At 35.7% G+C, this 15967-nt stretch overlaps 1 protein-coding gene and 2 pseudogenes across 1 annotated transcript; all 3 read left to right on the plus strand.

Annotated features, from left to right (window-relative positions):
* The first annotated feature begins 9355 nt into the window (after window positions 1-9355).
* LOC106320133 lies at window positions 9356-10935 on the plus strand (annotated as a pseudogene).
* Window positions 10936-11355: 420 nt separating this feature from the next.
* LOC106320134 (putative F-box/LRR-repeat protein At3g18150) lies at window positions 11356-13049 on the plus strand (the record flags this gene model as incomplete). Its single annotated transcript, XM_013758499.1, has 3 exons — window positions 11356-12279; window positions 12491-12664; window positions 12753-13049. Coding segments are annotated over 3 exons (1395 nt in total), but the record flags the coding sequence as incomplete, so codon positions are not given.
* A 1529-nt stretch (window positions 13050-14578) lies between these two features.
* Window positions 14579-15967, plus strand: part of LOC106320135 — a 10679-nt pseudogene continuing 9290 nt past the window's right edge.

Consider the following 15967-nt stretch of genomic DNA (forward strand, 5'->3'; position numbering starts at 1 on the left):
TGTCTAGACTCACAAAACTCATCTTCTTTCTCTCTGCATCTTCAGTTTCTGTAAGTCACAGACTCATTGTCACAGACTCATTGTCACCATCCTATCTGTCGCTCAGTATCCTTCTCCTTACAGATAATGGACGTCGTGAGACAACAACAGAGGAGGAGCATCCCATCTACTCTATTCTCTCTCTCTCTGAACCGTGATGCCTCCTCTCTCTCCTGTGACGAAGTGACGCCTCCTCTCTGTTCTAGTATTCATTCTTCTCTTTTACCCTCTTTGTTGTTTACTTGATTATTTTTTTTTGGTTTGTAAGAAGATTTCAGAGAAAGACTAGAGCAATAGCGTAAGCTTGGAGAATCAGAGAAAGGTGGGAGAAGACAGAGCAACGGCGTCGGAGAAGACCGAGCAGCGGCGTCGGGGAAGACAGAGCAGGGGCGGCGTTGGGGTAGACAGAGATGGTCGCGAGCAGATGGTGGTGCGGCGGGTGAGGACTGGAAGATGAAGAAGGCAACAAAGGTCATGGCTTGATAAGACGACGAAGATCATGGAAGAACACGACAACGAAGGTGGTGGTGCGACGGGTGAGGGTTGGAAGATGAAGAAACGACGAAGGTGGTGGTGTTGGGGGTGGCGCTTAGTTAGTACTAATTAGGTTAAAGCTTGGTTTAGTTAGTAATTAGGTTAAAGTTTTTGGTTTATTATTTAATTAGATTTTTTTTTTGTAATCCAATTTTGCTACAGATCAATATTAATAAAGAAATTTTAAATATCTGAATTAATTTTAAATTTTAATTATGCTTTTATTTTTAAATTATTAACTGAAAAATAATTCTAAAATAAATAATTAACAAAATATAATTTACAATATATAGCAGAAACAAATAGCTATAGTAGTTTTAACAATAACAAATCAAAAACGCTGTTAATAAAATAAATAATAGCATTAAAGACATGCTATTAAAATTTATTTAATTGCATATTGAAAAGCGCTATCGTAGAGGAAGAAAAAATAGCAACGCTAAAAACCGCTATGTAATGTCATTACCTATTATGACGGGCGATGATACATCGCTTCAAAAACCGCTATAGTATCGTTACATAGCGTTATTCGTCCGCTATAAAAACGCATTTTTCTTGTAGTATCCCATGGGTGTGCTGGTCTCCCTTGAATGATAGAAACAAACTGATCTTTGAGGATAAGACAAATCGCCCTTCAGAAATTGCAACAAAAGGATTAGTGTCTGCTAGAGAATGGGATCAAGCTCAGTCGGTACAAAAACCGACAAAGCTAGCTACCTCACAAATCAGGAACGATCCACGCCGAGATGTCAGGTCCTTAACTCCGCTCTCGTGTTCAGTAGATTTAGCCTGGGACGCCGCCACACACAGGGCAGGAATCGCATGGATCATGAACGGATCGGGATCTCAAGTCATCAACAATGTAGCTTCCCCCTTTATGGCCGAAATCCTAGCTCTCCAAAGAGGAATCGAAAGGGCTATTGAGGCAGTAATCTCCAGCATCACCTTCTTCTCCGATTATTTAACGCTCATCAGAGTAATTAACAACAAACTGCAGTTTAAGGAAGTCTATGGTGTCCTCATCGATCAAGCTTCCTCTGTGTTTGCCTCTATCCATTTTTCCATCATATCCCTCGTTCCTAGAACATGGAAGCTAATTCTCTTATAAAACAAGTCCTAAAACCCCACTCTCTTGTATCTGAACTCTCTATGGGCTAGCCCTTGGGCTAAAAACCTTCCTAAATTTTAATAGTATTGATTGGTTGCTCAAAAAGAAAAAGAAAAACTCCAAGCAAATTCCAAACAAAATTGTTTTACATAGACTGAACATATTAGAATTAAAATACGTATAGGAAAAGAGAAACTCCAAGCAAATTCCAAACAAAATTGTTTTACATAGACTTCTGAACATATTAGAATGAAAATACGTATATTTCAAGTTCTAACATGTACGAAAATTATAAGAATAATCCTTATTTTAGCCAAAAATGAAGATGGATCAGAAACGATATGATTCGTCCAACAAAACTCGGCTTAGGGTTTTCTTCAAAAAAAAAACTCGGCTTAGGGTTTACAACTTGAAAATATTAATTCCTTTTATTGATGGTGTTACTTACAACTTTTTTTTCTTTTTTTTTTGATAAACCATATCGGCTGATCCGGTCGGCTCCGGAAAGAACGCACTTAGTGCCATGGATTAGCCCAAAAACGTACCACACTGCCTGACCTGAGTTTGGAATATCTTCCGACTAATAACTCTGGGGGAGCGGGGGAGGAGGGGGACCAATCATCTGTTATGGTCACGTACGACGTATTTCACGTGATGGAGAAGTAACTCCAAAGAGTAAGTTGGTTGATGATTCACTACACACATGCAAATGCATGCAAGGGCAAGTTAAGGGTTTGTGTTACATAGATTACTTGCAATACAAGAAATAGAGAAGAAACCACAGGGACAGATCTAGAACTAGATTTAACCGGGGGCACATAAAATTTTGTCACTATATTTATTTTTCTGATGGGGACACTATCACTAATTTTCCTTAATTGCTTAAAGAAAATGAAAATTTAGTTGGGGGCACATGCCCCCGTATGATCCTTACTACGTCCGCCCTGACCACTTAAGCTATCACGCCAGCCAATTGAAGAAGACAGTATGTACGTTTATATATATTTAGGTTTCGTTTTGTAAATGGTTTGGCTTGGTCCAATAAAATTATCAAACCAATTTCAACACCGGTTACCAGGTCGTTACACTTTTTTTCTTCTTCTCCTTCCTTTTTTTTTTCTGCTAAACTGTTAATATTCAAATTAATGAAAGAGTTAGATTTACAAAATCAGAGAGCACCACTATGGCAAAAAAAAGGAAAAACATAATGGAGCTAGGAAAGATCTGTGAAGATCAGTTATCGCAGCCAACTTGACATGAGAGAGGCGAAGTTCTTTCGTTGTCGCTTTGCAGTGATGATGGTCCGAAAGTCACGGTCAACAAGGCGGAAGACTACAGCTGTGGAGAGGGAGGTTTGGTTATGAGTGACATTATTACGCTGTTTCCACAGATGAAAAATGATGGCTTGAACTGAGATTCGACGAAGAGTGACAGCAGGTGATGTCTGCGGTCCTCTGATCCATGAAAGAAGCTCAGCCCAAGAGAACAGACCATGGTGAGTTGGATCCAGCCGTTCGAACAACAGCTGCCAAACCGCCTTCGAGTAATCACAGTTAATAAGAAGGTGGTCTCTGGTCTCGTGAAAACAAGAGCAAAGGGGGCAAGAAGTCGAGATGTTTAAACCCCACGATTCCAGGCGTGTGCGGGTGGGGAGGCGATCCGCATTAGCAATCCACATGTTGAAGCATGATTAGGAACAGCGCCTTTGAACCAAATAAGATGTGCCCACTGCTTCTTTGTACTATGAGGTCTGAGAATCTCCCAAGTGTGAGAAGCTGAAAAAGATCCATCAGAGATACCATTAGTTTCCCATGTGAACTCATCACCATTAACTGATAGCGCTGGGAGAGGCAGAGTTGTGAGACGAATGTGAAGATCTAGTTCATGTTGAGAACGAGGCCCTCCAACACACCAGCCTGAAGTGCTAGCGGCCTGATTAACAGTGGCATAAATGGGAATACGCTTGTTCCTTGGACCATTAGCGCCAATATGAGCAATGAGCTGGCCAAGCGGGGTCCAAACATCATACCAAAAACTTATCCTTGAGCCATCTCCAAGGTGATCTCTCAAAAACCATACAGCGACCGGTCTCAGTTTCAGCAAGCGTGTCCACATCCATGAGTCTTGTTGAGATTCTTGAACTGCCCAAAAACTATTCCGGGAGAGAGAGTAATGCCGGTGCCAGTCAGCCCAGAGAGACGGTTTGTTTGAGAAGAGGAGCCAAATGAACCGAAGACACAGAACCTGATTCCAGACCATAAAGTTTCGGAGGCCTAGACCACCTTCATCCTTGGGGAGACAGACAGTGGACCAAGCTACCTTAGCAGTTCTGCTCAGTTCAATATTTCCAGACCAAAGAAATCTAGTACAAAGCGATTCAATTTGCTTAATACAGCCCTTAGGCAACATGAAGCAAGAAATTCAGAAGTTAACAGTTCCAGCAATAACAGTGGAGAGGAGCTGGTGCCGGCCCGCAAAAGAGAGAGTTTTGGTGGCCCACATCTTGAATCTGGCCGAGATCTTCGAATAAGGGGAGTGTACTCTGATATTTTTAGCTTCCTTGACATGAGGGGAAGACCAAGATACCTAATAGGTAGAGAACCCGAAGAGAATCCTAACCTAGTGATGGCAGCAGATTCCTGTTGATCCAACCTTGCAGTAAATAGCTCAGTTTTCTCCTTGTTCATTTCCAGACCAGACCAGCTTGCAAAGTCTTCCAGACATTCGAAAATTCCGTGCAACGAGTTGCAGCTTCCATCAAAGAAGATTATGACATCATCAGCAAACATGAGATGGAAAATCTGAAGCTCAGCTGTTTTAGGATGATAAGAGATCCAGCCCGCTTGGTATCTGGAGTGACGCAGTCTTGATAGAGCTTCCATAGCTACGACAAAGAGGTAAGGAGAAAGGAGATCTCCCTGTCTCACTCCTCTGGTACTCCTAAAGTAGCCGCTAGAAACACTGTTGACGGAGACAGAGAATGAGGGGGTAGTAATGCATTCCCTGATCCACATGATAAATGTTTCTGGTATAGAGAGAGCATGCAGGGCAGCAATGATGAAATCCCACCTGATCCACATGATAATTGTTTCTTCTTCTTCCTCTTAGGTCTCCTTCCTCTCAGACACATTTTAACAAGCTCCTGGCAGATACACTTAATTTTCTCAGCTCTTATCCGTGGGCTTTCCTTCAGTTTGCCTTATGTGTTATGAAATTCAATAAAAGTTCCTTCATAGCTCATAGGCTTACGCTTCTTTCTAGTTTCTAGTCACCACCCATTTTTTTCTCTAAAAGCCTCTGAACCTCTAGTGATGCCTTCCGCTCTTCCCTTTCTTCTTCGTATACCCTTTTCTTCTTTCAGCCATTTGATCAAGCACTTGACGAGCATGCTGGGAAGGTAGATGTTATTATGAAGGATATATGCTACAATACCACCTGATCACTTTGGTCGGACACTAGCTTAAATTGATCTTCTTGGAAACAACAAACATGCTTTAGTTTGAATATTCTTTGAGGATGGATTAAAGTGTTGGTTGTAGAGGCCTCACATTCCACACGTTTAGGTTACGAGGATGATGAATACGATGGAGAATCTTTTTTTCTATACACAGAAGCTTCGCTTTTCAGTACTGTTCCATTTTATTAGATTCGTATAGTTTCTATTCTGACCAGTAGCCAGACTTGGAGTTGTTTCCTTAACAATCTTGCATATTTTATTTCTCTCACATGTATATATATATAGAAGTTGCTTTCCTCTCTTTTTTGTATTGAACTTGTGTGGATGTGTCACACGGTAGACAAAGAAGCTCAACTACCAAGCGGATGACATTGGATAGTGGACAATCTCGCAATACTAGATGATAATCCGCACAAGATTTTTTTATAACAATGTTTGTTTATTAAATAGTTTTAACATTTTATAACACTACAAACTTTATCGATTAAAAATGACGAATACAAATGTTGGTCTATTAAATATATCATCGTTGTTGAAGAGTTAACATATTATATCTCATTTTAATTATTTTTTTTTAAGATTTCATATGCACAAAAAAAAATTAAGTTTTTCGACTCACATAAATCACCAAAACCAAATAGGCAACATCGATTATATAATGACTAAAGGGGATTAAATTTTATGCTCTCGATTTTTTTACTATTGACTCTCCATAAATGATTTCATTTTCTACCTCTATAAAATTGTACTTTCGTTCTCGTCTTTGTTTCATTGGTATGAATTATTAAACAAATTTTTTTTCTAGATGACTTACACGTTAGTCGTCTCGAGTCTTTTTCCTAGACGACTAACATGTAAGTCGTCCAAGATAAGCAAGGTTTGACCAGAATCTCAGAATAAAATCCTGGACGACTTAAGTTGTCGGACATACGACTTTCGTGTAAGTTGTCTAGAAAAAAAATCTTTTTTGTTTAATATTTCAATTGCAAAACTAACCGTAAGTCATCTAGAAAAAATATATATTATTTTTTTAATTTTTTACTAGACGACTAACTTGTAAGTCGTCCAGGAAAAGTCAAATTTCTGACACATTCCGGTCAAATGCAAAACTAACTCGTTTTCCATAAACAACTTACATGTAAGTCGTCTCGATTTTTTTTATCAAACAAATGTGGACGACTTCCATGTAAGTTGTCTAGAAAAACACATTTAAAAGTTAATTGCAAAACTAACTTCTTCAATGACCAGAAGACTTCCATGTAAGTCGTCTACAGCAAGACGACTTACCCGGAAGTCGTCTGGATGAACAAATCTGAAAAAAAAAACTAGTTTCATAGTTTCAACCAGTGAGATAACTTGTTTAGTACACAAAAGTCTTCTCCAAGCACCCAAAATTTCAAACAAAAGTGACCCCACCAAGAACCATAAGCTTTAATGGTTCTATAAACCATAAAAAATTTAGAATCAAAATCTTGAGGTTTTTTTGGATGAATATGGAGAGAAAGTAAAGAGATGTTGCTTTTAGTTCATAAGAATTGAGAAATAAAGAGTGTAAATTGATTTTTAGGTGTATTAATAGCTTCAAATTGGTTGTTCATAGTGGTTGGTGTATTGGTGGCAATGACAATATTGTGAATACTTGAGGAATATGAGGGTGATAGAGTAAAATATGCATTTTCGAAAGAAAAAAAATTGATGACATTTTCGTGAATAATCTGAACTTTGGGGGTAAAAGAGGCAAGTAAAAAAGTTCCAAAAAAACATGGGTTAATTTTGTGTTTACTTTAAGTTTTGAGTCATATTTGCAAAAGGGAAATACCCAAGGATAGCACTACAAAAGTTTTGATCACAAATATAGACTATACGAATCAAAATAACCAAAATGTTTCATTAAAGAGGTAAATATACATTTATACCCCTAGGGTTAATTAATCCAAAACTTAGGGTTTAGAGTTAAGAGGTGGGGATTTGGAATTAAGGTTTAAAATTTTATAAAATAAAAAATAAATATTAGAAATTTGAAAATGAAAATTTTAAAAATAGTTTCAAAAATTATTTTCGAATTACAAAAAGAAAATTTGAAAAAGACAATTAAAAATAAAAAAAATTTTGAAAAAAAAATTCAAAAAACGTTTTTATTAAAAGTTCGAATTTGAAAACATATAATCTAAAACTATAAAAAAAATTAATTTTTTTTAACTTTTTTTGTCTTTTTTATTTATTTTTTCTTTTTTTGTCTTTTTTTATTGTTTTATATATCTAGGGTATTAGTTTTTTATTTTTTGTCTTTTTTATTTTTTTATTATTTTTATATATCTAGGGTATTAGGGTCTTTTTACCTATTAAATGAAACATTTTGGTCACTTTCCTCCTTGTGGTTTAATTTTGTGACCAAAACTTGAAAATTATCTATTTATAAGAATTGCCCTTTGCAAAAAGCCCAATTAAAACTGTTTTTTTTTTTGTTTTTTCATTTATTATTTATGGGAGACGATATGTGAGTTATAGAAGCAAAAGGAAAAGGAAGACATTGTCTCTCTCTTCGACACGTGTCTCAAAATGAGAATATGAGGGATGAAGTGGCGTATTGTGGAGTCTTTCTAGGTAACTTAATTAGTATAGATTGACATTTCCTACTCATACGAATTTTTAACATTTGTATATTTTTTTAACAAAAATCTAAACCTTTAATCATAAAACTTTTAATGTGAAATTTTTCACTATAAATTTCAAAACTAAAATATTAAGATCTCAATATATTTCACTGCAAATTTTGAAATAACATATTTCATATTTTTATATAGTATATAATTTATTTCAAATGATATTAATATATATATGCATATATATTAATGAGACTTCATATCATACGATTTATTAGGGTTGTGCATTTTATCCGATACCCTAACTAGTATCTGAATCCGATCCGAAAATCCGAAGTAGCAAAATACCCGAACGGTTATTGAATTCAGAGATATTGAATATCTGAACTCAAACGGGTAATATCCAAACCCGAATGGATATCCAAAGATAGCTAAAAACATAAGTATACTTAACCCTACATTTCTAGTTTACTTCTCTCATTTATATTAATGATGCACATTGCTCAAAATTAGATAATATACATATAATTATGGACAAAATCATTTGCTTTTCACTTCAAATACATATCAAGTTCTTGTTTCTTTCATTAACAAAAGTTGCATTCTAAAATTTCAAACCAACAACTAAATTAGTGTTTTTCTGTTTCTTAAAGTTTTATCTCCAAACATATTAATAATTTAATCTTTTAATAATTAGAAAACCATTTTAGTTAAAAAAAATATATTTAAATACAAAAAAATTAAAATTAAAAAAAAAAATTATTTAAAATTTAAATATCCGAACCTGACCCAAAATATCTGAACCTGAACATAAAATACCCGAACCCAAAGTATAGAAATACTCGAGCGGGGTTCTATACCTTTATACTGAAATACCCAAAAATATTAAATACCCGATACGAGCCACCCCTACGATATATGATCATATGTATCTTGATTGAACAAAAAAAAATTAAACCATTGATCACAAAATTTTCAATGCTGGACTTTTACCATTTTAGTAATTTATAGTTGTTTTTAAAAATTCAAAATATAACATGTAAGAAAATAAATCTAATTTTGTTATTATATGCTTAATGTGATTGTTTAATTTTTTTTAATAATATAAAATTAAAAAAGGGAGATGATACAATAATTCTTATTAAATATATATTATTCATAATCATTAATTGTCATATTTATATCAACCATATTAGGTAATTTCGTAACTTTTATTTAAGGAAGGGAAAAAATATTTTTTGTACACTACTAATTAATGATAGTTAGTTTAATAAAAAAACATAGTATATGTATATATGAACCAACTTATTTTCTAAGAATTCTAAGAATCATCTTCGTGGTGACACGTGGCTACGAAAATATGTTATAATGATCCATGATTAATATACAAGGGATATGATCATAAATCAATGTTTCACTTGTATGTAGAACCGGCTTTGCTGCTGTGGAAGTGCTTTTTACAGTGGCCTTGTTTAATTTGGTTATCTGGTTTGATCTTTTCAGATGCAAACTAAAGCTCATTATTATTTTGGGTCTAAACCCATTATGTAACCTTTCAAAAATATCCTATATATAAAACTGTGACCTAAGACTAACATCGAAAAAAAAAAAAAAATGACCGAAGATATGATGATCAAAGGAGCCGAAGACTTGATCAGCAATTTACCAGATGGGATCCTCCAACACATGCTCTGCTTAATTCCGATCAAACTGGCCTTGTCTACATCCCTCTTGTCTAGACGATGGAGGCATGTGTGGTGCGAGATACCTTCTATCACCTTAGGTGGCGATACACTGACTGCCGCTTCGATAAATGAAACCCTAGCTCGCTGAACAGCCCCGAAGACAAAGAGTTTTGACTTCCTAATAACACCCATTACGAAGGAGAAAATACCATACGTAGACAGGTGGATCAAGTTTGCCACGTCACACAACGTTGAGAATCTGTCCCTGAATTTCTCTCGTTATTATTATTATTATAAGTTTCCAGATTTCTTCTACAACAGTTCTTATTTCAAGCAACTCAACATCTATTCTCATACGATTGTTCTTTTAAAGTGCACTGTCTCTTGGACTTCTTTGCACAGGTTAATCCTTGAGTTGTTGTAGTCTCTCAGATGAATCCATGGCCAGGATTCTATCCGGTTGTCCCGTTCTCGAAAACTTAACGTTGTATCACTGCGGTAAACTAAAGGTTCTTGATCTCAGCAAATCCTTACGTCTGAAAACACTAGCTGTAGACCGTAACGTGATGGTTCCGGAGGGGCCAACGAAGATTGTGGCACCACACATCCATTATCTCAGACTGTTAGACTCTCGGCCATCATGTACTTTGGTTGATGTCGCTTCTTTAACCGAAGCTAAACTGGACGTTTGCTATGCCCTAAGTACCTCTTTCTTCAAGTCCAAGGCTGATTTTCTCGAAGACATGGTGCTAAAAATGCTAGAAAAGTTACAAAACGCTGAGAAGCTTACATTTGGTGGAAACTTTGTTAAGGTATTTATACTTTTTTGGGCTCATATAATAGCATTGTCTAATGCCTAAAAGTTAGTTTGGTTGCACAGTCAACCTTTTCTATATGGATTAAATAGTTTCTGTTAGTCTGATTTTCTATGGTTCTAAGAACGTTTGAAAAGTCTTACATGTCAAAAGCTCGGTACTAATCAATATTCATAATATTTTTTGTTCTTTCTGTTAGATTTTATCTCTTGTTGAGATTCGTGGTGTTTCTTTCCCGATGCTCAAGGTCAAATCACTGATTCTTGATACAGTGATCTATCAGTATGTTATTCCTGGTATACAAGGGCTGTTACAACACTCACCTGGTTTAGAGAAGCTAATAGTACGTGGAAGGACTTGCAGCACCATACCGGTATATTACCATACAACCTCTTTTGCTTGCTATCATTTAGTCAAATATATTCAAGAAGTGTTTTGAACTTTTGGTATCTTATGTATGTTTTTACAGGAGGAGCATCTTGACCAATATTTGAAATCACTATCCTTGAATCCGGATCAATGCTGGAGATCAAAAGATGGTTTCTCTTTGAATAATTCTTGTTGGAATTTACAATCAAAGAAATTAGATAAGAGGGTCGTACTGTCGGGTGAACGTTACCTTAAGTTTAATTTTAAAGAGCACTCTCTCCCAAAAGCAGTGTCACCATTGTGTTCTCCACCACCAAGGCGATGACATCAGATCAGTGGTGAAACATGACAAGGGTTGAAGTTTTATGTGCCACTGAACATTTGTTTTTTTATATAATATTATTAACTGGTGTACTTTATTTAATAATACATTTTACATGGAGCCCTGTTGAATACACACAAGAGAAGCTTTTAATTTGTTCACACAAATTTCAGGCAATATACAAGTTGCGTTCTTTAGACTAGAGTATATCAAAACCAGATGTGAATATTGCTAGGTTTTAGTTAGCTTGTGATTTGTGAATCGTGATAAATATTCTTTATCAAGTATTCTAATATAAAACTACATTACAATACTAATATAAAATCTGTGAGATAATATGAGGTTCTCTAAGATTGAGAATTACTATATTAACGGTTTTAGAGAACACTATAAAAAGCTGTGCCCTAACAATAATATCCCAAAATAAAGATGGCCGACGTAAGGAGGATCAAAGGAGCTGTTGACTTGATCAGCAATTTCCCAGATGAGATCCTCCAACACATACTCTGCTTTATTCCGATCAAAGTAGCCATCAAAACATCCCTCTTGTCTAAACGATGGAGGCATGTATGGTGCGATATACCTTCTCTCACCTTAGATGTGGATTCACTGACTGCCGCTTCCGTTACCGAAACCCTAACTCACTATACAGCTCCCAAGACGAAGATTTTTTTCCTCAAAGCCACCAAGAGGGAGGACATTCCCCACATCGATCAGTGGATCAAGTGCGCTATGTCACACAACGTTGAGAATCTGTCCCTCGATTTCCCTCGTCCTTATTATGAAGAGTATAAGCCGTTCCTGGATTTAGGTAGTTCTTTTTGTGAAGGTTATAAGCTTCCAGGTTTCTTCTACAACAGTTCTTCTTTCAAGCAACTCAATATTAAGTTAAGCTTGTTCGGTACGATGGTTTCCGAGTGCTCGGTATCTTGGACATCATTGCAGAAGTTATCCTTGAGTCGTTTTAGACTCTCTGATGAATCCATGGCCAAGATTCTATCCGGTTGTCCTGTTCTCGAAAATTTAACGTTGTATCACATCCGTGAACTAAAGGTTCTCGATCTCAGAAAATCCCTACGTCTGAGAACATTAGAAGTAAAACGTAACGTGTGGGTTCAGGGGCTAACGCAGATTGTGGCACCACATGTCCATTGTCTCAAATTGTTAAACTCTCAGTTGCCATGTACTTTGGTTGATGTCTCTTCTTTAACCGAAGCTAAACTGGACATTTGTCATGTCTCAATGAACCCTCACTTAACGGCTGATTTTCTTCAAGTCATGGCGCTAAAGATGTTAGAAAAGTTTCAGAACGCAGAGAAGCTTTCCTTTGGGGGAAACTTTATTCTGGTATTAAAGTTTTTGGCTCATATTATTACATTCTCTAATGCCTCAAAAGCGCAATTGGGTTCACGGTCACTGTTTTTTAGATATGGATTAATGTTCATTAATTAGAAGTTGGTTTTCTATAGGTTTGATTAAGAACGTTTGAAAAAGTCTATCTCATAAGCTCGTTACTAATCAGTATTTACTATCTTTTTTTTTTGGTTCTTTCTATTAGATTTTATCTCTTGCTGAGATTCGTGGTGTTCCTTTCCCGATGCTCAAGGTCAAATCATTGATTCTTGATACAGTGATCTGTCAGTATGTTATTCCTGGTATAGAAAGGTTGTTACAAAACTCACCTGATCTAGAGAAGCTAATAGTACGTGGAAGGAATTACAACACCATACCGGTATATTCATCTTCAACCTCTTTTTCTAGCTATCATTGAGTTCAAATATATTCAAGAACCATTTTGTATCTTATTTATGTTTGTACAGGAGGAGCATGTTGACATATACTTGAAATTAAAAACTTTGAACCCGGATCAATGCTGGAAATCAAAAGATGGTTTCGCTTGGAATAAGTCTTGTTGGAATGTACAACCAAAGCAAGTGGCTTCATTCGTGGAACTTGTGCTTATAAACACAGAGAAATCACTCAAGCTGGTCGTACTGTTGGATGAACGTCCTTACCTTAAGTTTAAAATTGAAGATCTGGTTGCAACACTTCCTCACAACAACAATGTCACCATTTTGCTCTCCACCAATAAGCCGATGCCATCAGAGGAGTGGTAATACATAGGGGTTAAAGTCTTTGAGTGTCATTGAAAATTTGTTTTTAATTTATATTTTTAATAATTGGTGTACTTTATTTAATATTTTACATGGAGTCAATTGAAACACAATAGAAGAAGACCTTGAGTTGTTCGCACAAAAAATCTTCAGGCCATATAAATACAGTTTTTAAGAGCATATAAATAAAAAATTGCTTTGGTTTCTTTAACCATAGCTCTTGTGAATAAGTTAGTGTAACCGTCGTTTATATGACAAATAGAAAAGCATTAGAGGAAGCGGAATTATGGTTCCATGTCAATGCAGTGGAGGATGGAGGAACCAAAAACAGACTCTCTGAGCGTGAACGTTATGTGTGGATAGGTCTTCCTCCTGGGTTTACTAAGTGTAATGTGGCTTCGTCATGGATAGAAGCTCTGCCAACTTAGTGGTTTGCCATAGCCGGCACATGCAGGCTGAACTGATAGGATTCCCGTTGGGCAGTCGAGAGCATGGTAAATATAAAGGTGAAGCATATATATCACCTTTGAAGTGTCATCAACCTTGATCAGGGAGGCCAGCACATGTCCAGGGAACTTTCCTCAGTACTGCAATATAATAACATTGACGTAGGATTGAGAACTTCACTGCAGAAGATTGCATCCTCTGTTACGAGAGATAAACGCTATGGATCATACGTTGCCCGGCATGGTCCTCGTTGGCTACAACCAACACTGGAACGAACACGAACCTGATTTAGAGAAGCTAACAGTTATACGTGCAAACTAAGACTGTTTCAACACTATGCCGGTATATTCACCATAGCAACCTCTTTTTCTAGCTATTATCAAAAGTTCAAATAAATCCAACAACTGCTTTTTATTATTTTTTTCTATTGTACAGGAGAAAGTATATAGCTTCACAAATACTTTACAAGGCTTTAATCTGAATACACGCTGGAGATCAAAAGATGGAGTCTCTTGGAATTAGTGCTGTGTGTTTACAAAATCAAAGCATGTGGTAGTGGAACTTAATTATGCTTAAAAATACAAAGAATCTAGACAAGATGGTTGTACTGTTGGATTGAAGACGTGGTGGTTCCTCGCAACAAAAATGTCAACGTTGTGCTCTCTCCACCACCAAGTTGATGGCATATCAGAGGAGTGGTGAATCATAGGGGTTAAAGTATTGAGAGCTTTATTGAACGTTTCTTTTTAATTCACTTTATTTAATTATCTTACATCGAGCAGTGAAAACACAGTAGAGAATATTTTGGTTTGTTCACACAAAAGTTTCAGGGCATATATATGTTTAGTTCTTTGGAGTATATCAAAATCAGACGTAGAATATTGCAAGATTTAGCGAGGGATGACATTTTTATTATCATAAGGAATCGTTTCAATATACAATTGGTCTGTGGAATATGATCACTAATTGAGTGAGACTAGATACTTTGGTAAGTGGTTTATGATATTTGTTCAGAATGAAAAAGAGGTTCATTATTTGCAATAAAAAGGTGTAAAGAGGCTAAAACGTAGTGGCGTGGTCGGACAATGGCAGCTGTTAAAGTAATGGTAACCGAAGACATTACTTATGTTGTGGTTGTTCTTTCTATTCGAGTTTTGCTCAAGTAGTTTTGCTCAAGTAGTTTTGCTGTCCCTTCAGATTTTTTTTTTTGGAGCAATCCTTTAATTTTTTCTTATCAACTCTTTCAGAGTGTTTTGGTAATCTATTGGCAAGTTTTTAAAAGTGTTGGTGTCAGGAGTTGGTCTTATCAATATCATCGTTTATTTTCCTAACAGTAACAGCAGCTATTGCTGTTTTCAGTCATAATATTTTGGACTATTTGGCAAAATATTCACAACACCAGCGGATGACACTGACCACTAACACCATAGCTTTTTTTTTTTTTGAACAACTCAAATACATAAAGTACTCAGCCTTCAGTAGCTTATCTGAAGCCCATTAGTATTTTTGGCATAAGTATTTATAAGGATTGAGAAAGAGGAAAGTACTGTATATAACGTTTTTTTTAAGTGCTATATATGTATATATATATATCCCCAATATATTAAAAAAAAAATCACTTTAGTGATTTCTGCTGACATGACATTAATATAGAGCTTCTCAGAAAAATTGTTATAATTCTATTGGTCGATTTTTTTGAATTTTATTTTTCATTTATTTTAATCAATCGCTTATGTAGACAAGCCCAAAACTATTGTTGATTTCGTTAAGCTCATATATAGCTAGGGAATAATAATTATTGATTTAGTTTAACCTTGGGTACTCGTTCGGGTTCGGGTCGGATATTTCGGTATAGAGGTGTAGAACCCGTTCGGGTATTTCTGTACTTCGGGTCGGGTTCGGGTATTTTTAGTTCGGATTCGGTTATTTCGGATCGGGTTGGAATATTTAGATTTTGAAAAAAAAATTAAAATTTTCATTTCTCAAGTTTCTTATATTTAAAAATATAACTTTCAGTTAACTCATTTTTTATTTTTAATAGATTGAATGATTAATAGATTTAAACATAACATTTTAAAACTAAAAAGACATTAATTTAGTTATTTTTTAAAAAAATTTGGATGTAACTTTTTGTTAATTTTTGAAATAAAAAACTTAACATGCATTTTAAGTGAGTAGCAAATAATTTTTTTCCGTAATTGTATGTATATCATATGAACTTAAAGTATGTGTAGTATCAATATAAATATTTTATATAAAAATAGAGACGTAAACTTGAAATATAAGGTTAATTATACATATGTTCGGTTATCTTCGGATATCCATTCGGGTTCGGATATTTTCCGTTCGGGTTCGGGTATCCAATCTCTTCTTATTCAATACCCGTTCGGGTATTTTGCTACATTGGTTCGGATTTCAGTTCGGGTTTTTCGGATCGGGTTCGGGTGCCACTTCGGATATCGGGTTCGGGTGCT

Source organism: Brassica oleracea, unplaced genomic scaffold (assembly GCF_000695525.1).
Source record: "Brassica oleracea var. oleracea cultivar TO1000 unplaced genomic scaffold, BOL UnpScaffold00828, whole genome shotgun sequence".
Classification (NCBI taxonomy): domain Eukaryota; kingdom Viridiplantae; phylum Streptophyta; class Magnoliopsida; order Brassicales; family Brassicaceae; genus Brassica; species Brassica oleracea.